Source organism: Cebus imitator, unplaced genomic scaffold (assembly GCF_001604975.1).
Source record: "Cebus imitator isolate Cc_AM_T3 unplaced genomic scaffold, Cebus_imitator-1.0 Scaffold139, whole genome shotgun sequence".
In the NCBI taxonomy this organism is placed as follows: domain Eukaryota; kingdom Metazoa; phylum Chordata; class Mammalia; order Primates; family Cebidae; genus Cebus; species Cebus imitator.
In genome coordinates, this window is record NW_016107454.1 from 4,116,491 (window position 1) to 4,141,988 (window position 25,498).

Genomic DNA, 25,498 nt, shown 5'->3' on the forward strand with positions numbered 1-25,498 from the left:
CCCAACTAATTTTTGTAATTTTTTTTTTTTTTTTTTGAGACAGAGTCTCGTTCTTTTGCCAGGCTGAGGTGCAGTGACACGATCCTGGCTCACTGCAACTCCCATTTTCCGGTTTCAAGCAATTCTCCTGCCTCAGCCTCCACAGTAGCTGGGACTACAGGCATGCACCACCACGCCCGACTAATTTTTTGTACTTTTAGTAGAGACGGGGTTTCACCATGTTGGCCAGATGGTCTCAATCTCTTGACCCTGTGATCCACCCGCCTCGGCCTCCAAAAGAGCTGGGATTACAGGCATAAGCCACCGCACCAGGCCTAATTTTTGTAATTTTAGTAGAGATGGGGTTCTACCATGTTGGCCAGGCTGGTCTCCAACTCCTGACCTCAGGTGATACACCTGCCTTGACCCCCCAAACTGCTGGGATTGCAAGCATGAGCCATCGTGCCTGTCTAAGATTCAGTTTTTCAGGGAAAAATACCTATGTCCTTTGTAAGCTTTCTAGCAGTTTAAGTGTAATAATGTGTGGGAATGACTTTGCACCATAACAAACATGTAGCATTAGCTTAATTAATGTTAACCCTTATCATTATCATATAAGAATGTAAGTTACAGGAGAGAGGAACTTACTGTCAGTTTGTTGTCTGCTATAGCCCAAGACCATGAATTGTGGCTGGAATATAGTAGGCATTTATTTATTTATTTTAATTAATTAATTAAGTTTCTTTCTTTTTTCTTTTTTTTTTTGAAGAATGAGAGAAAGAAAGAAAAAGAATAAAAAAAAAAAGAATAAAGGAAAGGAAGAAAGAGGAAGAGGGAGAGAGAACAGGGGTGTTGCTTTATTGCCCAGGCTAGAATGCAGTCTAAAACTGGGTATGCCTGTAATTGTGTTTAATAATAGAGACATTAAAAAAAAAATGTTAAGCCACTGTTTTAACGATGTTAATTATCCACAAGTGTGTTGACTTAGAACCTCTGTTAGGAAATCTCTACCGAATAAATGTGAGGAAGAACAGGGAGAAGTTATCAGTCAGCTGCAGTCGCCCTCTGAGAGCAGCTGACGCCCACCCCTAGCCCACTCAATTCACTGTATTCTGGTGTGTGTGAGTTGCATTCATTCATCTGTCACTGAGTCCGGGTTGGCAGGGCAGACCTCCGCAGGTGGCAATCAACGTCTCAGCAGAATGGAAGTTCTAGGCTCATACGGCAACCTTCTCCTAATTGTGCTCTGCTTGAAGGTTTCTCAAACACACCATACTGTATGTGGCTGCCAGGGCCATGTTCCTGAGAGGAGGGCACAGCCCCCCCTCCCAGAGGCCCAAGCTTTTCTGGAGCTTTGAGGCCTGATGCACCTGGTGCTGCTTTTTGGCTTCTCATTCTCCTTCCTTGCCCATATACGGGCATGGGCATCTTGCCGAAATGATGAAACTATGATTTTAGTTTTAGAAGAGTTTATTGGCGCATACTTTTTTAAGAACTATAATTAGGCCGTGCATGGTGGCTCATGCCTGTATTCCCAGCACTTTGGGAGGCCGAGGTGGGCAGATCACCTGAGGTCAGGAGCTCAGAGCAGCCTGAGCAACATGGAGAAACCCCATCTCTACTAAAAATACAAAAATTAGCCAGTCACGGTGGCATGCACCTGTAGTCCTAGCTGCATGGGAGACTGAGGCACAAGAATCATTTGAACCTGGGAGGTGCAGGTTGCAGTGAGCTAAGATGGCACCATCGCACTCCAGCCTGGGCAACAGAGCAAGACTCCATCTCACAAATAAATAAATAAATCTATAATTGAATAGCAGACCTATTTATCTATTGAAACGGTGTAGCTAGGGACAGTCCAAGCAAATCAAGCCATGTGTCATGAAGTGATATATTTGTGTCTGTTCTGCACAGCAAGGATGAACGCATCCAGTCCATCCAATAATATTATTAAGCCATTCAGGTCTCATTCAGATAAAGCTGTGAGGCAGTCAGAGCAGGTCCATGCTTTAGATATTAGCAATTCATCCGCCCAGAGACTATTCTTTCTTATCAGTGTTTTTGGGCAAGTGTGTTCATACCGTGGGCTATTTCAGAGCAGTTCAACTTGGCACATAATGGCTGAGATGGGTCCCCTCAGGCCTCAAAGGTGAAGGAGAAGTGGGTCAGACCAATGGGCAAAGCATAATGAAGCACAGGCTGAGAGATTTGTCCAGAAGAAAATGAGTGTCTCTTTGAGATGGAATATTACATAGGGCAACAGGTCTGTAATATAAAGGCTACTTTAAAACATTCGATTGCTTCTTTTGGAGTTGTTCCTTTGAAAGGCCTGTTGTCTCTTGACGAACTTTAAATTACTAAATTAATAGTAGAACCTGATGTAGCTGAGCAAATCTGGGTAAAATCTCACCATCTTCTATCCTGAGGCTCCATTTTCACTTCCTAGGCAAGCTTAATGAATCAGCGTGGCAAGATGAGTTTTCTTTAGCTCAAGTCCAACAAAGCTGTTCCTGGCCCTCATGTGAGGGGATTTGTGGAGTGACATCTGAAGCCTTTCAAAGTTTTTTAGGGCCTTCAAAGTCTTATTTATTTATTTGCCTTTTACTGTATTCCAGTTTTTTTCTTCTGAAGACTGATCATTGAGTTATGATACGATATCTAATATCTGGCCTGCAACTTACTACTCTTTGTAACCTTCCATAAAGAAGGGAGGAAGTGAAATGGCAGCTTTCCTCCACCTTGTCACAGAGCCTCTTGCAGGTCATTTAGGGACAGCATTAGACGTGGACTCACTAAAGTTTGGTTTCCCCAGGCTCCTTGGACTAAGTCACAGGGACTAGGAGGAAAGCCGCTGTTCTTCTGCTTCCAGCACAGAAATGTGTCCTCTCTGCCCTCGTCCCTGAGGCAGGCCCTCTCTGTCCACCTCCACCCTAAAGCAGGCTCCGCCTCTTGCTAGTGGAGAGGAACCAGGCTGCACTTTTCCTCCATCAGAGTCATCCTCCTCATGGCCGGCAGAGTTGCCTGTGTCTTCTGTACAGATGAAGAGCTGCTGAGAAATGACCTTGTGGTCAGAGGAAGCGGATGTGAAGGGAAGGGAGTCTGCTGTGGAGGCCCTTTACCAAAGACATTAACAGTGATTTAGGACAAGCACATAAATGCACTGTCTGAAGCCAGCCAAGAGCACTCAGAGGAGAGGGGAGGGCTTTCCTCTGCACCTTTCTCTCCTGTTTTCCCCCAGTGCTTTCTGGCACATGCAGGCATCCAGGTGTTGTGAATATTTCAGACCGCCTCCTTCACATCGTGGCTTTTACCCCCTCTCCTCTGCACCTGGCTAAGCTTATCTCCCCTTGAATCCTCACTGCTCCTCAGCTGTCAATGCTGGCCCAGCACTTGCTGTTTTCTGTGAACAGGGATGTGTAGTTTCTTTCTTTTATGTATTTTTTTTTTTGCAGTAGATAGTGAATGTTTGTCGAGGTAACTGCTCCAGATCAGTATTATACAGTTTGCTCTGCATACCCATTTCACTTTAATACACATAGTATGTCTGTGAGTTGGAATGAGGAAGACCAGAGAGGTTTATCTTTCTCAAACTAGTGAGGAAGGGACAGCCGTCAGTCCCTGATCTTTCAAACTCTAAAAACCACGTGTTTGTGTTAGATCAGACAGTGTCAAGCCAGAGTTTACGTGGACATTTTAAAGCTGAAGGGGCTTGAACTGCCCTGGGGGATTTGCTCTTTCACCCACCTTCTCCCTGATTGCAGCTTCCTGGAGCATTCCTGGTGGTTTCATTCCAGAACTTCTTTGAACAATAGGAGGAAAGTATCCCCATCAGGAAGCAGATCCACATTCCTGCAGCTCCGGGATTGTTATGCCCCAGGACGTCGTCAGTACACTAACCATCACAAATCAGTCGTTTCTATAGTATAAAACCATATTTCCATGCTTTTATCAGGGGATAAGAAAAGCGCTTTTTAAGTCGACATTTTGTTTGTGAAATCTGGCGGAGCGTCAGCAGCTCTGCTGTGCTGGATGGCATGCGGGTCTGGTGAGATGAGAGCGGAGGTGAAGTTCTTGACCTTAAGGAGCCCCTCATCTTGCTGGCGAGCCCCCGTGACCAGACACATCGCTCTAAGGAGGCAGCATGGCTAACGGTGTAAAGTCCCTGACGGCCCAGAGGAGGAGTCAGCAGGTTACTGGGTCTATGGGCCTGAGGGTAGCTGAGGACTTGGAGGCTGAGTGAGTTTGTTCACCAGAGAGGACAGAGTGTGCTGAGCCAGGTTACTACCAAAGACCTGGGCATGATGAAGCAGGATGTGACCTCACTCGTGGCCTGGCCGGAGACGCTGGAAAGATAAGGTGAGGCCCAGACGACGGGCCCTGTGTATCAAGATCAGGGGCCTGGCCCCCAGCACAGAGGCCTGTGCTTTCCAGGGACAGGATGGATCAGAACCACTTAGGGAGTGTGAGGACTGGACCCTGCCTCAGACCTCTGAGTCAGTATCTTCAGCTTCCAAAAGCTGTCCAGGTCCCTCGGATGTGCAGCCAGGCTTGTCCATGTCTGCTGGCAGAGTTCAATAACCACTTCTCAACTGGGTAGTCCACAGGATTTGGTTTGCGTTTCAGAAAACAAATTCAAAAGCTTTTGAAGAACCTGCAGTGCAAGACCTTGTCAGAGGCAGTCAGGAAAATGGAGAATGGGCTCATCTCAGTGTGTAAATTAATATCAGTGCAAAGGAAATTTCAGTTAAGAGTTCAAGGAGGAGAGAGCTCACAGCGGTGGAAGTGGACAGAAATAGCTTCAGAGTCGAGAAAGGTGTGGCCAGAAGTGGCTTTGTATTCGCCTGCTCCTCCCCCCCCTCACAGATGAGGCGTCTGGGCACCAAAGCCGGGCGCAAGGTGGTAGCAGGGACTCCACTTCCCAGCCGAGGCCTCTTACTGCACCCGTAGCAGCCAGGATCTGATGGCCCTCCACTCACTGTGCATTTAGACACCAGGAAGCTGAACCCTGAAACTCAGCAAACTCAAGGCTGGTGTCCTCCCCACAAGGAGAGGAAGGCCAGCTGCAGCCCCAAAACTAGCCTATCAGAGTTGATTGAAATGAGCAGAAGGCCCCTGCCCCTCTCCTGCTCCTCCTGGTTTTCAGAATGACTTCCTGTTCCTTTAGGCACACTGGACCCTGCGTTCATTTGCTTTTTTCTGAAAAAGCACAGCCTGTTTACTGCCCTCGTTAAATGAATCAGCAGCTTTGCCCCTCCTTGGCACCAGGTGCCTCACCATTTCCTGCACTGATCAGGATTGAAAGCGGTGCCTCCTGGTCCTGGAGGAGCAGACAGTTTGGTATAGACATGGCGTTTCCCTCGTGCCAGGGGGTAGTCATTGAGATTTGGGTGCCACGTACTGAGCTGGGGAACACAGTTAGACCAATATACGTGAGGGTCCCAGCTCCAGGAGGTCGAGGCGGGATGGAGAACGCCGGGAGGGAGGCGTCCACAGGAGTGCCGGAGTGCAGAGAGCCGCTGCCCACTCGGGAGGGTCTGAGAAGATGCAGGTAGAAGGTGCTCCCTGGGCTGGATCTTGAATCATGAGAAAAATCAAGTGGCCTGAGTGGAGAGGCAGCAATTTCTAGGTGAGAAGCCCGACCTGATGGAGGGGGATGGGCCAGCAGCAAAGAAAATCATCCAGTCCTGGAAATAGCCCTGTCCCTGCCGAGGGAAGATGGCAGTGCAGAGGGAATCACACACAGCCGGGGCCAGCAGGAGCTCTTTGGAGCGGTCATGACCTGCGTGTTTAGTAGTCCTGTGTCTCCACGAGATCCCTTCTCTTTCCCACAAGCTCAGAAGTGGCCACTGCATGGGGAGGCCCTTCTTTGAGCTGGGCCTGATGGCTGGTCCAAGGCTCCCTCTAGTGCCCGAGGCTGTGCTGTCCTGGGTGGCTCTGTGATGAATGGAGGCCCTGGGAGCAGCAGCCTGGCCCACAGTAGCGGCCAGGTGTTCCCAGGTGCGTCCCTTCCCGTGTGGCCCACGTCTCCACTGATTGTGAGCACGGGAGAAGAAACGCATCAAAGGCCGGGATACTCACTGAACTCAGCAGGAGCCCCTCGTTCACTCTGACTGTCTCTGCCCTCACAGGATGATTTCCTCCTGATACACTACGATAAGGGACCTTGCCGGAACAAGCTGGGCCACTCCCGGGCATCTGTGATCTGGCATCGGACACAGGTAGGAGGGGATTCACCGGGAAGTTTGATCTCAGAATGAGAGAGAGAGAGAGAGAGAGAGAGAGAGAGAGAGAGTGTGTGTGTGTGTGTGTGTGTGTGTGTGTGTGTGTGTGTCTTGAGTGTTTCCAGACTTGCCTATAGGATGAAGATCTCTTGGATAGAAAGAGCTAGTAGATGTGTTTCTTGCTGGCTTTTTGCAGAGAGAGAAAGAGAGAAAGAGACTCTCTCTGTGTGTGTGTGTGTGTGTGTGTGTGTATCTTTAGTGTTTCCAGATTTGCCTATATGTAGACTGAAGATACCTTGGATAGAAAGAGCTAGTAGATGTGGTTCCTGCTGGTTTTTTGCTGAGAAACACTGTGTGTGTGTGTGTGTGTGTGTGTGTGTGTATCTTTAGTGTTTCCAGACTTGCCTATAGGATGAAGATCTCCCGGATAGAAAGAGCTAGTAGATGTGGTTCCTGCCAGGTTTTCGCTGTTCTAGGCTTATCCTTACAGAAACCCTGGCCCAAAGCTAGTGTCAACCAAAGCTAGTGCATCACAACCATTGTCTGATGGGTCTTCAACATCAGACTTCAGATCACTTGCACGTGACTCATGGCCTTGGTCATGGCCTGCTGACTGTGTTTAGGTAATCCTTGCCTAGCCCTTAACAAAGAGCTTTCTCTGGAGACCCTGAGATAAGCAAGGTAGGAACAGGAATGGATAACACGGGAGGAGTGGAAAAATTCCCTAGGTCAGTGGTCCCCAGCCTTTGTGGCACCAGGGACTCACTTCGTGGAAGATAGTTTTTCCACACACCAGGAAGGGGGATGGATTTGGGATGATTCAAGCACATTGCATTTATTGTGTGCTTCATTTATGTCATTGCTACATTGTAATATATAATGAAATAATTACACCACTCACCATCATGTAGAATCTGCGGGAACCCTGAGCTTGTTTCCCGGCAACAAGATGGTCCCATCTGGGGATGATGGGAGACAGTGACAGATCATCAGGCATTAGATTCTCATAAGGAGCGTGCAACCCAGACCCCTCACATGCGCAGTTCACGACAGGATTCCAGCTCCTGTGAGAGGCTGGTGCTGCTGCTGCTTGACAGGATGCAGGGCTCAGGCCGGAATGTGAGTGATGGGGAGCGGCTGTAAATACAGAGGAAGGTTCGCTCGTTTGCTCCCCCAACCCTCCCCACCCCAACCACTGTTAACCTCCCACTCTGTGGCCTGGTTCTTAACAGGCCGCAGATCACTGCCAGTTCATGGCCCAGGGGTTGGGGACCCCTGCCCGAGGTAATGCCTGTGCAGACTTTAGAGTTGATAAAGGACCCTCATGTTGGCCAATATTAACTTGTGCTTTAAACACATGTTTATTACCTACTGTGTGCTGGGTACGGCTCTAGTCGCTGGAGATACAGGGGTACATGAGACAGATACGTCCTTCTCCTCTGGAGCCTACATTCTATCTGGGAGCAGAGATGGTAAACCAGCAAGCCCCCAGAACCTAATAAATCAGTTAAAGGTGATGCGATGAGGAGCTGGTCAGAAACGATGGCAGGCACAGACCCTTTAGGGCTTGTCAGGCCGCAGAGCGACCCTGGATCTCGTGCGGAGTGAGTGGGAAGCTTGGAGGGGTTAGCGGCAGGAGGCTTTTGGCTCCTGCTCCCTGCCTGCTCCTCCGGGGGCGTGAAGGGCTCCAGCCTGTGTCTCCTTTACTGCATTTCTTGGGAGAGCCTCTGAGGCATGTGTGTCAGCCCCATCCAAAAGATGGAGAAACTCGGTCTCAAGGAAGTTGCCAGCTCAAGGGAAAGGTCCACCTACAGCTGCGCTTCCTCCGCAATCTTAACTGCCGACCACGTGGCAAAGCCTGTGGGCGACCACAGCCAGGGATAAGACACGCCTCCTGTCAGGAGCAGATGCTGTGCATTCTTGGCCTCCCAGGCCGTAGGTCTCTGCTGCAACTGTTAACTCCACCTGGCGGCACGGAAGCAGCCGACAGTACGTCAGCAAGTTACCTTGGCCGTGTTCCAGTGAAACTGTTTACACAGGCAGGTGGGTGAAGTGGCCGGTGATGGTTGTGTAACCCTGTGAACACACTGGAAACCACTGAATGGGTGTGCTTTAAATTTCTGAATTGCGTGGTACAAGAATTATATCCCAATAAAGCTGTGTGGATAAACAAAACAGAACAGAGATGAAGCCAGATTTGGTCCAAGGGCCGTGGTGTGCTGCCCTCTGCCCTGGAGAGTTGGTCCGAGCTCCTTTGACTGTTCTCTCTGCACGTGGCCTTGCATTGGCTAGAATCCACACCCCTTCCAGATCTGCTCTGGCTGCTGTGACAGCACTACAGGCCGGGTGGCTCAGAACGGCAGAGACATGTTGGCTCAGTCCTGGAGGTCAGGATTCTGAAATCAAGGTGTCAGCAGGGCCCAGCCTGCCCTGAAACCTGCGGGAGAGTCCCCCCTGGCTTCATCTAGCTTCTAGGGTTTGCCGGCCACCCACGGCATTCCTGGGCACATAGAGGTATCACTGCAGTCTTCCGTCTTCCTCCGGCCGCCTCTTCCCTGTGCGTCTTCACCTCGTCCTCCACCAGTGTCCGAATCCCCTCTTTCTATCAGGACATCAGCCATATGGGATTGAAGCCCACCCTAGTCACCTCATGTTAACTTAATTGATCTGTAGAGACACTGTTTCCAAAGAAGGTCACATTCTGAGATACTAGGGGGCTAGAACTTCACATATTGTTTTTTGGGGGGACACAATTTAACTCACAGCAACACCTACGGTCCCCTCTCCACACAGCATAGAAACCGCCCAGCTGCATTCCTCTTCTGCGCTTGGTTTTCCCCTGGGCTATAGGTAGGGGGATGACTGGGCGCTGATTTGGGGGACCCAGCATTTACATAGCCACTGTGTGAGTGGACGTGGTGTATGCACCTTGGTAGAAACTGAATCACAGCTTGGTGAGAACCTGGACCATTGCCCAGCACTGGCAGTTCACCTGTAGAGAAGGTGAGTACCAGGTGGGAGCAAGTTCTTTCCCCTGGCACCCTGGCTGGCTGTTGCTGAGTGCTGAGCCTCCCGCATGCTCAGGCTTACCATCCTCACATGTGTTTTGCTCTGGAATCTGCAGTGGGAACAGGACTCAGCCCAGCCAGCCCACGTGCAGCCCACGTGGTGTCGGCTGGGGCAGCTCTGAGGCCAGGCAGGAGCCCCTGCAGGCTCACGCCCCGTGCAGCTGGTGCTTGATCTGGCTGCTGGCCGGGGCCTCAGGTGGGGCTGGCAGTCAGATGCCCTGATGCCATTGTGCCCTGGAGGTGCCAAAGGCCCAGTGCTCTGGGAACCTGGGACAGCCTCAGTGTGGGTCTTGGTGGCCGCGTCTTCCCTGCTCCTCCAGGCTCACTTTGGACTTCTCTGGGCTGCAGCGCCCGTGCTCTCCCCGCCTCCACTTTGCCCCAGCTGTTGCTGCCGCCTTGGTCTTTATCACTCTCTTTCTCTACTTGTCCTGTTCTTGCCCAGCTCTGCTTGTCTATATTCTAACCCCCTCTGTTGCCTAGTCCAGGTGTGTCCTCCTCCGTGAGGTCTCTGGTGCATGACTGTCCTCCAAGAAGAGCCCTCCCTCCCACATGGCCCCAGCGCGCTCTGGGCATAGCCCCGTGCTCATCTGCGTCTTATCTCTTAGGATACAGAAAAGTGCTCTTGAGAGCGGGGACCGGATTTGATCATCTTTGCAACCTCTTTGGTGCTGGTCCTGTGCCTGGGACAAAACGATCTTTGGAAGCAGTGCCTAGGCAAAATCGTGAACGACCCATCTGGGTGTTGATTCACGGCTCTCTCCACAGGCCTGATGGTCCTCATGCCTTCAGCAGCTCTCTACACTTGGGGAACTTCACGGGGCAGGGCAGGGAGCGAAAGGTTGCTGTGCCCCCGTCCCAGGACCTGTGAGAGCTGCTTTATTTTCCAGTTCTGCTCCTAGTGAGGAGAAGGTGGAAGTGGATGGCTTGGAGCTTGTTTGTCCTCATTCAAAGACAAGAAGAACTATTTTTTTCTCCTAGGGAGGGACAGGAGTAATAGCACCTTTCTAATGACACCTAAGAGCTCTTCCTTTCTTTGAAGGCAGAGGTTGCAGTGATCCCAGATCAGGCCACTGCACTCCAGCCTGGGCAACAGAGCGAGACTCTGTCTCAAAAAAAAAAGTTCCAGTTCACAAAAGTGCAGTGGGACCTGGAGCGATAGTGTTTTGGGAAGCAGAGCAGCCAGGAGTGTCAAGGTGCAGCAGGTGACGGCCTGCAGCTGTTGGAGTGGACGCCCACCTCCTTAGGAGCCCTGGCTTCGCTCGGACTCATCTCTGTCTGCCTTTTGGAAACCAGTCCATGTAAAGAGATCGCTTCTGTCATCTCCTGCCTTGTTTTTGGGCTTCTGGCATCTCCCCTGCCCTGTCCTTCCCCGGGCTGCTGCGGCACTGAGCGTGTTCCCAAATGCAGTGCTGTGAAGGAAACCCAGCAGCCACAGAGGCCTTTGGAGCACATGCACCTGCCAGGCTGTGGGGAACTTGTAGGTCACAAGGAGGGTGAGGCATTGGAAGCAAAGAATTATTTCCTGTTGATAATTCAGCAAGCTGGAAAGTTCGAGAAAAATAGTTTGAAATGAGTGGCATCTAAATCAGACCATAAAGGTCCTAAATATTGGATGTTGCAGAAAATGCTTTGAAGGTGAGGACAGTGTGAGCAGAGGCACAGAATGGGACACTGGGGGGCCTCCGGGAGTGCAGCTGATGGGAAGTTGGGGCAGAGTAGTGATTGGATGTGGAGAGGGTGGAGTATCATGCTGTAGACTCAAGTCTGTGTAGCACTGGGGATCCACAGAAGGTTTTATAGCAGTGGAATAGAATGCTCCAATGGGGCGTAACCTGAAGCCTTCTCCTCCTGGGGCTCCTGGTCCCCCACATTTGGCCTCCCTTTATTTCAACTTCATCTGCATCTCTCAACAAAGCAGAATCTGCCAGCCTTGTGGCCTCAGAACACCCCACTCAGGATGGCCTGCTGTTCTGCCTTCTCCATTCCTGTGTCTCTCTCTTGCTCTGTTTTGTTCCTTCTCCCTGTCAATCTGTATTCCTCCTATCCATTTTTAAGGCTCTGCTCCAGCTCCTGCTCCTCCAGTTACCTGGCTATAACCAGCCCAGGCTGCAGCACGTGCTGAGCAGTGGCTTTGGAATCTTACTTGACTGCAGCCCACAAGGAGATATGTTCCAGGCGCATAGATCCCCGTGCACACCCACGTCAACATAGCTTACCCACTCTGGGCACCTGCATTTTCTGTTCTGCTCTGTTTACTACAGACCTCATCTTGACCCACAAAATTGCTTTATCATCCTACAAATGGGTCAGCTGGGCCACCCTCTGGCACAGACCCTGCCGGGGCTTAGAACTTCTTGTCTAGGTCTGGTTTCATAGGCTCCCTGGGGAAGCATTTCTCTGTCAGTCAAGGAACTTGCTCAACTCAAGCCTCATCAGCACTCAGAACATGCCCTGAATTCAGTGTCCTCTGATTCCCAGTGTTCAGTGTCATTTTGAAAGTCCCCTTCTCCCAGGCTCTTCCTGCCTTTAGAGGTGAAGCTCAGTAAGATTATTCTAAGAGATCTGGGGGAATTCCACTGTGTCTCCTTGAGATGGCAGGCTGGTTTCATTATGTTCATGGGAGCAGAGGTTTTATGTGCCACGAGCATCTTTACCCAGTGTCCTTGTCAAATGGACCTTTCTAGCAAGATAGCAGTATGAAGGAAGAAGTGTTTTTGTTGCATAAAGTTTTTGTACAGTTTGTATCCCAAGTGATACATTTTTTATTCAGTATAGCAGAGTCTCCTATGGAAGCAAATGGCAGTGAGAACCAGCAGAGTGGCCTTGAAGGCAGGGCCTCAGGGTGGACAGATGTCTCATGGTGACTGCGCGGTCGCTGGAGTGAGCGTGGGCGCTGGAGCCACACCTGTGCCCTGTCCGCCCACCCTCTTGTGCATTCGCTGTACACACCATGGCATAAAGTACTTGTGGCCTTTTTCAGGTGCTATCCCAGAAATCATCCATCATGTGGAGGAGCATTTCATTTTCACTGGAGTAACCCTCCTTCCTCAGGACCCCAGCATCTGACAAGGGACACCTTATCCAGCACCAGCTTTTCCTTCTCTTCTGAGAAGTGAAAAGAAACTTTACCCCGGTTCAGCTCTGATCAAGCGCTCATTTTTAGCTAAAGGATGGCATTAACTAAAGCCAGCTAATTACTGATTCTCTGTATTCACATTCGTGAAGGAGTGCACAGTGACACTTTCTGAGACTGAGCTGAAGGACCAGGCGTTCCTTCCAGAGATGCTTACGTCCTGGAAGCCACATGCAGTCAGTTCTAAGGGTATTTCTCACTGAGATCAGTGAAATATGCACCATACAGCTCTTGTATTTATACCAGGATGCTCATCTCTTATCTGTTTTAAACAAATATTGGACCTCTGGGTATAGATTTTTTGGGGATGGGGTATAGATTTTGCATCTGTGAAATTAGAAAATTAGACTGGATTATAATCCAGGGATCAAATATGATACCATGATTCTGCATCTCTGTGCCACCTTCAGTTACCTAGTATCAGTGTGTGTTCCGTTGACCTTACCGTAGCTCAGATTTTGGCTTAGTTTTTCCAAGCCCTTCAGTGTGGTTTATAGAAGAATTATCTGGGGGAAACCATTCAGAACATTACCAGGTTCTTTTCCTGGCTCATCCCATGAACCTGGGTCGGACATTTATTATGAGAGGTGCTGAGCTGTGCGTGGAAACTTACAATGGTGTGCAGAAAGGGTGTTTTGGCTCTAAGTAGCATACATTTAAGAAACTTCCTGGGAAGGGCTGACTGTTCCTTTAAGCCTCAGGGTTTGCCAGTATGAACAAAGCGGTGCTGTACAGATTCTCAGGAGCCTGAAACCGTTTACCCGTCCCTCTGCCTTCTGTGACCAAGTATCTGACACATGTCCACAGCACACACCGAGTGATTTTTTCTGTTTTGTGATATTATTTGCTTCCTGTCTCATTTTTCACTGCTGGCTGCGTAACTCTGGCACCACCTGTATCTGCCTGTCACCAACTGGCAATGGGTTGGGTAACCCCAACTTTTCAAACAGCAGGCAACTTTAGAGACGAGGTGGACTGAGTGAAAGGCGAAGATGGTGTGTGTCTGGCCAAGAATGTGGTCATTGGGTCAAGGCTTTTGGCATAATTTTGACTGCAAAGAATGTGTGGCTCCTTCAAGACAGACAGTTGTGTGCCAGGTAGTTGAGGTTGCTCAAGAGTGCCCTTCAAATAAAGAAGAGCTGACTGCATCTTTTATGTGTCCTGAGTATCAGCGTGCACATGATTTCAATAAAGCATCACCCGAATTCACACTGGATGATGCCACTGCTGATGATAAGATGTTCAGACAAATGAACGTAGCCAACTGGGCAGCAAGCATGGATTCCCAGCATTAGCAGAATCTAATGTATAAATGCAACATGACATAATTTATTAAATGCAAAATGTATGCACGTCTGTGTGTGTGTGTGTTGGTGTGGACTTTCAGGAGGAATCTAAGTCAAGGTATACTTTCTTCCACACACCTGGGATGCTTTAGTAGGGGTATCACATTTGAGAGCTGGTAATGGCCCACAGAGATCTTTTATTTCATTTGTTTATTTTATCCATGAGAAAACAGAGCTGGGGAGAAGTGAACCCTGAGTGGGAATGAGAAGCATGTGCTGGTGCTTGCATTTACTGGCCACTGTGAACGCTAGGTGGCGGTCTAGCCCGTCCACCATCAGTTCTGCAGGCTGTGTGCTTGGGTCAGACTATGCCAACGGCAAGGCTGGCTGGAAAGCTGGCTCTGTGCCCCTTTGACCAGCCATGCCACCTGACTCAGATGATGGCATGCCTGCATTTGAGGCTTATTTCTTTTGGCCTTTATTCAAAACTAGGGATAAACATGTTTTAAAACAAAAATCAAAATACATAACAGGCAGTATTGGGCTTTAAGCTCCAGGAAGGACAGGGGCCAGGTCATTCTCTGATGCACCATGCCTGCGTCTTTTCTATTTTCTCGTTGAAAATGCCCTATTCCAGCATTTCTTCTGTAGTAACAACCTGCTTGTCTCCAGGATCTCAGCCATGGCCATTGGAAACCCTCCTTTCCCCTAGCAAATGTAGGTGTCTGTCACTCTGGGGGGGTGGCGTTCACCCCTGGAACCTGATGGCAGTTTCTGTAGAATGTCTTGTAATCAGTTTATTAGATCTCAGTCTTTTTATGCCAGACAGAGTCTTCCTTGAGGGCCAAGACATGTGCACCTCTGTATCTGCAGCATCAAGGGCAGCGTCTGGGTCAGCGTAGTAGCTGACAGGAAACTGGCTAGTTAATTGGATATATAGATGTATGGATGTTTGGGTGCTTAGATGGAAAACAGCAGAGAAAGGGAAGGAAGGGAAAGGAAGAATGCGGGGAAAATGAAGGGAAGAATTTATAGTGAGTGGATAGATATATAGTGGGTAGATGAGTAGATGGGTGGGTACATGGGTTGGTGGGTGTATGAATGGAAGGGCATAGACTGGTGAATTGGTAAGAAGATGGATGGTGGTTTAGATGGATAGATGGGTGTGGACGGATGGTTGGATGGATAGATGGATGGATGGATAGATGATGGTTAATGGGTGAATGGGTAGACGATGGCTAGATGGGTGGATGGATGGATGGCTAGATGGATGGATGGATGGGTGGGTGGATGGAAGGATGGATAGATGGATGATGGTTAATGGATGAATGGGTAGATGATGGCTGGATGGTTGGATGGATAGATGGGTGGGTGGATGGATGGATGGCTAGATGGACGGATGGATGGGTGGGTGGATGGATGGATGGTTGGATGGATGGATGGGTAGGTGGTTGTATAGTTTATACTTTAGCTCTGGAACCTACAGACCAGCCCTCCTTACCTCTACCCCTTTGTTTCTTTCTTCCAGGTCGTGGGCATTTTTGCTGGCTTTGGGCTCCTGCTATTGGTGGCCTCACCTTTCCTACTCCTGGCCACTCCCTTTGTACTTTGCTGCAAGTGCAAGTGCAGTAAAGGTGATGACGACCCGTTGCCCACCTAGAGGCAGCACAATGCCGGAACAAATCCCTGCCTCCGGGAAGTGCGGCTCTCCCCCACCCCTACCCACTGTCCCCCTCTCACTAAACATCTTTCTTGCCTTATGTGCCCCATTGAGCTTCACAGTGTCAAGCTGGACGCCGTGATTTCAGGGACCGATGTCACAAAGTTCGCTGAGGCCCCAGGTGTGGTCACCTAGGTGTGGGGAGGGCGAGGCAGGTGTGGGTAAGGCACATCCCCACAGATCATCCTCTGCAGATGACAGGGAGGTGCTGTGAGAAGCGCACCAGGCAGCCTTCTCTCTGTGGTAGACGAGGCATGTCTGGGGGTGGCCTGAGAGACTTTCTCTTACAAAACGTTGTTCGTCTCCTCCTTGGCTTCAAGATGGCACCATGTTGTCGGAGAAGTCTTTTAAGGATTGCGACCCTCTTCAGACAGAATCTGATTATTCCAGCTTGAGAAAAGCACTCCGTTTATGACAACTGTTTTTATTACTAATGGCATTTAGTAAAATCCTTTTTAGAAGGCATTTTTTTTCCCAACTGAGTAGTGAAAATCAACAAGGTGCATATAAACCATCCTATGCCTTTCTTGAAATGTGCATTTTAAGAAGTTATAGTTAAACGACTTTTCAGGAGATTTAGAAAGCCTTATGCACTCTTTGTGTTTTTCTTGAAACTTGCTGTAATAACTTTTTGGACGCTGTAAGCTGTGTACTGTTATAAATGTGGTTCCTATATTGTTGCATTTCCTTGAAAATATTGACATGTTTAAAGGAACATCTCATCTCCATTAGATTTGCCTTTTGTTGTTTTCAGCTCCTGGGTCTCATCCTTCTCAGCGAGGTAGCAGCAAATGATTTTTATTGTTTTCAATCCAACTGCTTTGCTCGGAAACGACTCTCCTCTGAATTGCCGCGGTCTGGCCTCTAGCCTCCGTCTTCAGGTAGACACGGAGAAGAAAGCAGCGTTACTGATACGCAGATGCAAGGCCTCCTGGCAGAGGCTAGAGGACTCTGGGCATTAGAGAGGAGCCGACCAGGTTTCCACATTTTTAAAATGCTTTAGCCATTTTGAGAAATCGTATATCTTACACAGTTCCAAGTCGTATTGCTAACCATTTTGCTCCTGCTGGGGGAAAACCCTCCCATTTCACTTAGTTTTAATGCGAGGATTTTACCACTTGATCTTTTACAGGGCTGTGTGTGTCCATTTCCACGGCAGCAGGGTGCAGGGATGAATAAGGAGACACACACATTACTCCACCAATGGACTCTGAAAAGTGGAGAAAGTGTATTCTTTAAAGAGAATCGACTTCTAAAAGATGCAGGTGCTTTTAAAAAGCAAACTGCATTGAACTTAAAGCTTCTGAAAATAACAGGCAACTATTGTAGATGTATTACAGTGGGATTTAAAATATTAAACATTCTGTAAAGAAGTAAAACAAAAACAAAACCCTTTTATCTCAGTTATTTGCTCATCACAAGCACATTTTTAAAATGTCGCTTCGTGTATGTGACTTCTGCATTTGAGTATGTCTCAGGTCCTAGTTTACTTTCCCTGGTTAGAAATCTATTTCTTATTTCCCAACATTGAATTCATAGAGGAGACAGCATCACCTCACTCTTCACCTCTAGTGTTGATTTTCCTTATGAAACTGAAGCCATTTAGAAAATCCCTCTGTGTCGAAATTACATTCAAAAAGCTCCCCTTGCAATTGCATTGTATGAATTTAGTGACTAAGAACATGCCCGCGACTCCCTTTCTAGAAGAAGCCTGGGCTGCGGCCGTCTGTGGTCTGTGGTGCTGTGATGGCATCTAGAGGTAGAAGAGCGTTTCTGGAGATGGGTGGCAACTCCTTCAGGAGTCTTTGGCTGGGCTTGAACCCTCAGCCTGTGTTATGTGGATGCAGCTGTCCAGCTCTGCCCTTTAAAGTGCCCAGCACACATGGCAGGCCTGTGGCCCTGTGTCCAGTGGTCCCCAGGACAGGCCTCCACCCTATGCTCGTCCTTCCTGCCTGAAATTCCTGCTGCCCATCGCACGAGCCCACACAGCAGCACCCCCATCCTCAGGGTGAGAGTCGGAGCCTATGGAAAGGTTGCATCCTAAGGCTAGAGCTCACATCACCTTATTTCTAGAGGGACAGGCTGTCCACTGAGGAGTCTCGGGCCCAGCCATGCACATCTGTAGCCCCAGCTGTCCTCGTGCCTTCGCCTCTGATGTGTTTCACAAGCACGTAGTTCAACCCAGATGGGGACCACAGAGATTCTGGGGCCAGCCAGGGGCAGTCAAATTAGCACCTACTGGCTCGTACTTTTTGTATGATGCATGCCTCCATTTGCTCATTTTGATCTAGTTATAAAATCAAAATTGTCCACTTCCTTTATAAATGCCAGCAATGCCCTCTGAGATACATAAACTCGCATTTCCTTCTGTTTTAGTAAGGAACGCCACACTCTTATGGGAATACAGTATCAACCCTGCTTGATATAAAATGTAAATAGCACACTGGAAGATGGCCCTCAGCTTGGACTTTGGTCTCGCCATCACTCCCCAGTAAAACTTGGGGAGTTCTACATTGAGTGGATGGACCTATTCCCGTTAAGCGGCATAATTTGTCTCAACTGAAAAGTGACATTCACTTTTACAGATGGTGTTCATCCTGAAGCCCCAGCAGCACATGGCATGTGTTCCTTAAGAGGCCTTTAAATTGGGGAGTAAGGGGTGAGGGCCCTTAGACAGCCATGGCTGCTGTACTGCTGTCCAGATGGGGTGGCCAGTGAGCACTGGCCACAGCCCAGTGGACCTGTGGCTTATCCGAGGGCCTTCAGTATACCTGACCACATTTGGAGGATTTGCTGGACATGCCTGACCTCTTAGTCTGGCTCTGCTGTGTAGTCCATAGCTCAGCCAGATGAGCTGTGCACCCTCACAGGAAGCCAGCACCTTGCAGAGATGCAGTCACCACAGATGTTCACGTAGCAGAGACTGACTTAGGATCTGAGCATAAACAAAGCCTTGGATTGCGTGAATAACTGTCCAAATTAGTTCTTCCTCCTCAACTCAAACAGGAGTAGCTGTGGACAGAGGAAAGAGGAACCAGCATCTGCCACCTCTGGCATTTTCTTTCTTTTGAGGTGGAGTTTGGCTGTTGTTGCCAGGCTGGAGTACCATGCATCACCTCGGCTCACTACGACCTCTGCCTCCCAGGTTCGAGTGATTTTTCTTCCTCAGCCTCCCAAGTAGCTGGGATTACAGGTGGCAGCCACCAGGCCCAGCTGATTTTTGTATTTTCAGTAGAGACGGGGTTTCACCATGTTGACCAGGCTGGTCTCAAACTCCTGACCTCAGATGACCCACCCACTTCAGCGTCCCAAAGTGCTGGAATTACAGGCATGAGCCACTACACCCGGCCTGTTTTCTTAAAGAGGAACAAATGATCTTGACAACATATTATTCCATAAAACCAGTTTAGGGCGCAGGCCATTTCCTGATTAGAACACAGGGCCCGTGGGAGGGACTATCAGAGATGCATAAATTTCTTCAAGATGAGTTTATTGTTTTCATTTCTATTGCAAAAGTTAGAAGTCATTTTACAAATTTAGAAGAGAAAACTTTTTCTTGGTAGTCTTTAAAAATTAGGGGATTGAAAGGATCTAGGAGGGGCTTTGTGTGTGTGTCTCAGATTCTCATTTCTTAGTGAGCACACCTGTGTATATATATAAATCACAATGAGATCATCAAGGGAAAACATTTTGCATGTGTAAAGCTTCATGAAGTTCTCTTTAAAAAATACCAAAGCTTGTTTATTTCTGATAATGAACCTAAGCCCTTATGAAAATAAACGCAGTGAAGGGATTATGACTGGTCTTACCAAAAACACCAAATGAAACAAAGGGGCCTGCATTCAAATCTATTTGCCAATGCTTCGCAACTAGGAGAGCATGCTGTCTTGATGTTGAAAAACCCAGGGTCTCCACCCTCCCTTTGATTTGTGCAATTCTGTCTTCCACAATTCCAGGAGCCTTCAGTGAGGGGTGGCTACGTGCCCCATGCCTGCCCTTTCTTTGCTTCTTTGCTGACCTTACTATGGGTGTATTTTAATCTTGTATAAAAATATGCATGAATGAGTCATGCACATGTATACGTTATGTATTTGACAAGCGGTGGTAAAACAAAATCAAAACAGACTTGATTTGTGTTTTTGAAATGTCAGTACATTTTGTGCCACTAACACTGTGATGTATAAAAGAGCTGTTTGAATGCCTTTTAATGTTGTGTTTTGTACTCTGGAATCATATGGAAAAAGTTTGATTTGTAATTTCAATACATATTTTAAATGTATTGTGTCTTATGTAGTTTGTCCCCCGCTTTAGCAGGGATTCCTTTTTAAAGATATTTTGTCTGGAATACAGGTGACTTTTGTAAACTCTGCGTGGCTCCGTCTTTTGTAGATGTTTGTTTGACTATTGGCCTGGAGATGGGAAATGTTCTAGCTTCCATCTTCAATATTTAATCTATTGAAGATTTAAAATATTCAATATGGGAACTGGGGGTGGAGGGAGGAAGGGAGAGGCAGGGGAGGGATCTTATATCACTGGGAAAACAGCTCTGGTATTCTGAGATTTTCTGTTTTAGGAATGTTCTGGACTCTTGGATGCCAAAATTTCTTGGTTGGGTGAGTGAAATCAACACGTCCAGCCATTCCTGACTCCCTCTTGTGGTGTCAATCCAGTACTGCAGCATCAGGAAGCCTTTCATCCCCTTAGGGCACTCTGCCTCCAGCCACAAAGACCAGTGCCTTACAAACCTGTCACGTTCTATGGGATGCATCATGAAAATCAGCAGGCATCTTTTTTCTGCCGGGGGGAAAAAGTGGAATAAATATGGATCCTTTTCATTTTGTAGGAGAAATAATAACGAGCTGAAGATGTGGTTCACCTTGATTTTCATTCGTCTCACTCCAGCTTTGTAGGAGAATCTGTACCTCATGCGTTCATATGTCGCCAAAGTCTGGAATAGGCAATTGGTTCCTTGTCCTGTTTTTAAATTTTGAAAGCCACCCTTTATATCTTCAGGTACACATTAAGGAAGTGGATTTTGTTAACTGGTGATTCATCGTGAGCACTAAAGATTCAATATACCTGACCTCAAGGAGCTCTTAGTCTCAAGGGGTTGACAGATAAGTCAGTTATCAATTACGTTTGATAACTGATAAAAATCAATTGTTTATCAATTATAAACAATGATCATAAGAAGGTGTAATAAGCTCAATGGTAGACACGTGCTCAGCAGGCTTTGCAGACACAGAAAGCACAGCCCTTTCAGCCAGGCCTGAAGGTCAGGGAAAGCTGTCCAGAGGATGCCGTGCATGAGCTCGGTCTTGCAGACAAGTAGGAACTAGCCAAGAAAAACTGAGACGTGCGTTCAAAGGAAGGGCCCCGTTCAACAAGCACACGGAGTTTGGTCTGGCTGGCGTTTCAGGGTTGGAGAGTTACTCAAGTGTCTGACCAGGCAGGGACACAGGGTGCTGAGCTCAGGAACCTGACCTTCATGATAAATGCTGTGCGGGAGGAGTGGGTTAGGATCTTAGGGCTGCTGTCACAAAGGACCACACACTGGGGGTTAAAACAACAGAGTTTACTGTCTCCCAGTTCTGGAGGTTGGAAACTGAAGGCTCAAGTATCTGTAGGGCTGGATTCTTTGGAGAGCAGTAAGGAGGACACCCGTGTCGCTCTGCAGTCTTCTGGCACTGCTGGCAGCCCTTGGTGTTCCTTGGCTGGCAGATGCACCCCCAGTCTCTGCCTATAGGTTCCCATGGCATTCTCCCTGTGTGCACGCCTGTGGACATGGCTCCTTCACATAAGGTCAAAGTCATATTGGATGAGAGCCTCCCCTGATACCTCATCTTCACTCAATAATCTGCAAAGACCCTATTTACTAATAAGGTCACATTCACAGGTTCTGGGAGTTAAGACTTGAACATTGTTTGTGGGGAACACAACTCACCTCCATAGGAGAGAGCACAGACTGTGAGTGGGCCATCTGGCCCCAGGGAGGCCAACCAGAGAAGGTGGACGGGAACAGCAGGTGGCGGGGCTCCACTGCAGGGGTCCTGCCTCAGGTGCAGTCCAGAAGCAGCCCCTCCCTAACGCTGGGTTGCACATCAATTTTTCAAGCTGACCTTGGAATGTAGGAAATGCCCCTAGAAAACACTGCCAAAAACCAATTACTTTTAAGCAAAATAAATCCATATTAGTCTATCTACATAGGTACATACATTTGTTTCTAAAAATTGAAAAAAAAAATTGTTGGCAGAGTCTTATCAACATTAAACAGAGACTCTTAGAGGAACCCAAATTACAGGGCATAGAGGGTGGGAACGGCACTGACTTTGATAGCAGGTGCTTCTCTGGAAGGTTATTCTAAACTTGACCTTGTTTCCAGGAGTTACATGAGAGAATATAACTGCTGATATGGCTCAACCACAAGATAGTGTCCAGTGTTCAGCTCAGCTCAGCTCTGTCTATACCAGTGAGCAACTCAGCCATTGAGAAACAGCAGTTGCCCATGACCTGAGGTGTGCTACCCGCTCTTCGCTAGCTAAAGTCACCCAGGATGTGCATTTTGGATGAAGCCAACATTGAATGGGCCACAGAGCAGCAGGCGAAGAGAGCTGCCGTGGCTGCTGTGGCAGGGAAGGCTGGAGCCACATGGCACGGGGTGACTTCCCGTGCCTGTGACTCAGCCTGGGAGCAGCCACATGGCACGGGGTGACTTCCCGTGCCCGTGACTCAGCCGGGGAGTACCTGTAATTTCTGTCTGAAAATTGGGATGAAGAGTCCTGCATAGGATTTTTTCTCAGGTTACATGAGGGAATGACAAGGAAGCTGTAGAGTATATTTTGGTGATATATTAAGTTGCTTATGCAGTTCCACTGTGAATGTGGATGTGGCTCCCCCCCAGTAACGATAACCACTCAGCACTCCTGCTTCAAGCACAGAAGGACCCTGTTCCCTCCTGTTTTCATCGTAGGACCCGAGAAGTGAACAGCTCGCATCATGGCTCAGGCTGCCCAGGGGTGCCGGGAAGTGGTTGTGCCACAGCCCGTGGTTCATGCAAAGCAAAATGGAGTACATGTTTTCATATTGGAAAATCTGAATTTGCAGTATCAAAACATCATTCACTTGTTCTCCTGGGTAATTATCTGGGCTTTTTATAATGGAGTCTCTCTCTGTCCCCCAGGCTGAAGTGCAGTGGCACCATCTTGGCTCACTGCAACCTCCACCTCCCGGGTTCAAGCAATTTTCTGCCTCAGCCTCCTGAGTAGTTGGGATTGCAAGCACCTGCCATCATGCCCAGCTAAATTTTGTATTTTTAGTAGAGGCAGGGTTTCACCATCTTGGCCAGGCTGGTCTTGAACTCCTGACCTCATGATCCATGTGCCTTGGCCTACCAAAGTGCTGGGATAACAAGCATAAGCCACCTCGCCTGGCCTTCAAATATATTTTTATTTATTCTTAGTTTCTTTTTCTCACTGACTTACAAAATTCATTCAGAATGTGAATACACATGATGTGTTTCTACTGCACAAGAAAGATCCAAAAAGGAGTAGTCTTTTCTCACTTCTCAGAATTTCTCGGCTTATCACAACTTTTATGAAAAGCCCAAAATGTAAAAGGGAATACATTTCAAAAGCTTCTGACAGTTGGACTCCATGTTCATTTTATCCAGGGATTTAGGAAATGAACATTGTAAATAGGTTTTCATGTTTGCCTCTTCAGCCCCTGCTGTTATTGGACACACAGTGGTGACTTACTGAATGCTTGTCAGATGAAGGAATTAAACTGCTCCCGGGGAGGTGTGTGTGCAAGAGCCTGTGTGAAGCACGTGTGTGAGTGTGCCTGTGTGAAGTATGTGTCTATGCGTGTGTGTCTATGAATGTATTTGTAGTTTGGGGAGCATATTAGTCTGTTTTCTCACTGCCAATAAAGACATATCCAAGACTGGGAAGAAAAAGGTTTAATTGGACTTACAGTTCCTCATGGCTGGGGAGGCCTCAGAGTCGTGGCGGGAAGTGAAAGGCACTTCTTAAATGGCAATGGCAAGAGACAAATAAGGAAGAAGCAAAAGCAGGAGCCCCTGATAAACCCATCAGATTTCGTGAGACTTATCCACTATGATGAGACTAGCGCAGGAAAGACGGGCCCCCATGATTCAATTACCTCCACGTGGGTGCCTCCCGCAACATGTGGGAATTCTGAGATACAATTCCAGTTGACATTTTGGTGGGGACACAGCCAAACCATATCAGGGAGAATGTTCAGTCACTTGGGATGTTCAGCTACGAAAAGCCTTACACTTGAGCTGGAGACAGTCTGGAAGCAAAAGGCTCACTGTATTTTGGAAGAAATCCTATTGTGAACTGAGAACCTCTTCTGAGCCAGGCACTTGCTCACTCCTTTCCATGGGTTGTGTTTAATGCTCACAAAGCTGCCAGTCCTATCATCTTCATATCACTGGGGCTTGAAGAGGCTCATTTGCCTCAAGTGACACCAAGGATAAGTGGTCAGTAAAGCCAGGAACCCAGGTCTGCCCTATGGGGGGGGCCAGTGTTCTTCCCACCACATGGCTTCCCAGAGCTGCTTCCCTTCCTGTTTTACCCTGACTGACATGCAGAGAATCTCTCAGCCATACGGGGTGGTTTCCTTTCTGTTCTTGGGAGAGTTTAAACCCTGCATCTGAAGATCATATCCCTGGGGAAGACACCCCAATCCTACCTGTTTTCAAGACGGCAAGATGAATGAGAAAAATGAGCTCAGGGAATCCTGAGGCGGGGAATAGTTGCTCTCAGGCACACCCACACCATCTCAGATGATTTCGGAGACTGCAGACAAAACAGGGCTCATCTCCACCTGCAGATAATCAGTCGCATACCCAAGGACCTTCCGAGGGACCAACATTAGGTGGGAGACGGTGCCCATCGCAGCACAAACATTGTGCTTCCTGGATCAACATTTTGTTCAAAGGAGAAACTAATAAAATCACCCTGGGACGTAAACTGTTATTGTCACAATTTTTCACTTTACACACAAGAAAATTAAGGCTCAGAATCGTTAAGAGTCTTGCCCTGTAACAAACAATGAGTAGACCCTGGAGCCTGGCCCACCCCACAGCCTGTAGGAACACACCCAGCGTTCAGTAAGACACCCAAAACCACGTGAAGGGCAAGGGTGGGCCGAGAGTGCCCAGGGGAGCCTTCCTGCAGAAGGGGCCTAAGGGAGGCTGCAGCAGGGGCCACCTTGCCTGGAATTAGGGGCTGACCATAGCATGGGGACCTTTCTAAGCTATGTTTTTATGGCAGCAAAGTACTTCACAGGAAAGGATCACCTTGGAAATTAACATTCCCATAATCTGAAATAGAATTAATCTAAGAGCCAAATTGACATTGAAAACTGCAGAGGTAAGAGCCGGTGCAGTCCACTCAGCCTTGTGCAAGTGATTCACTTTCACCTAAAGCCAAGCAGTGGCTAAACACAGCTGTCTTGGGTGCCACAGGTTCTTCATTGGATATGTACTCTGCAGAAACCCACGACAACTAAGAATTATGGAGATGCAAAGCCTCCTAGCCCCTCTCCCCGCAGGGCTCAGGGTGTGGTAGGATTTACAGTGTAGACAATTACACTCCTATGGGAGGGTTCCTGAGGCCCTATAGCATCACAGAGGAGGAATGAATACTGCACCTGGAGGGAGGCAGGGTCTGGGAATGCTCCCTGTGTGAAGCTAATCCTCTGAGGTGAGTGCTGGAAGCTGAATAGTTTTCAGCTGGGCTTTAGGGGGAGGGCCGGCCTTCCAGGCAGAGAAGCGTTAGGGATGAGAAAGAGGGATAGGCAGGTAACGCATTTTCAGAAGCACCAGCACAGGCTGAGCATAGTCAGTGCTCAACAAACATTTGTCACTTGTCTGAGTAAATGACGCTTCCAAAGTAACTGTTCATGTGGTGCAAGTCCAGCAATGAGGTGAAATTGGCTGTATATAAATTGGTTTGACATACGCAAGTCTATAAACGTAATTCACCACATAAACAGAACCAAAGACAAAAACCACATGATTATCTCAATTGATGCAGAGAAGGCCTTTGACAAAATTCAACAGC

General features: G+C 48.2%; 1 protein-coding gene across 7 annotated transcripts in view; it reads left to right on the top strand.

The window, feature by feature from the left end:
- RNF144A (ring finger protein 144A) overlaps window positions 1-25,498 on the top strand; it is a 161,607-nt gene that overhangs the window by 106,550 nt on the left and 29,559 nt on the right. For 2 of the 7 annotated variants that reach the window (XM_017542003.2, XM_037743270.1), the window contains 2 exons: window positions 6,108-6,197; window positions 15,216-19,686. In XM_017542003.2, the coding sequence (XP_017397492.1) occupies window positions 6,108-6,197; window positions 15,216-15,347 (222 nt within the window). In that variant the 3' untranslated portion in view covers window positions 15,348-19,686. Of the gene's footprint in view, window positions 1-6,107; window positions 6,198-15,215; window positions 19,772-25,498 lie in introns of those variants that run through there. The other 5 variants (XM_017542002.2, XM_017542005.2, XM_037743269.1 and 2 more) reach the window with 3 other exon arrangements.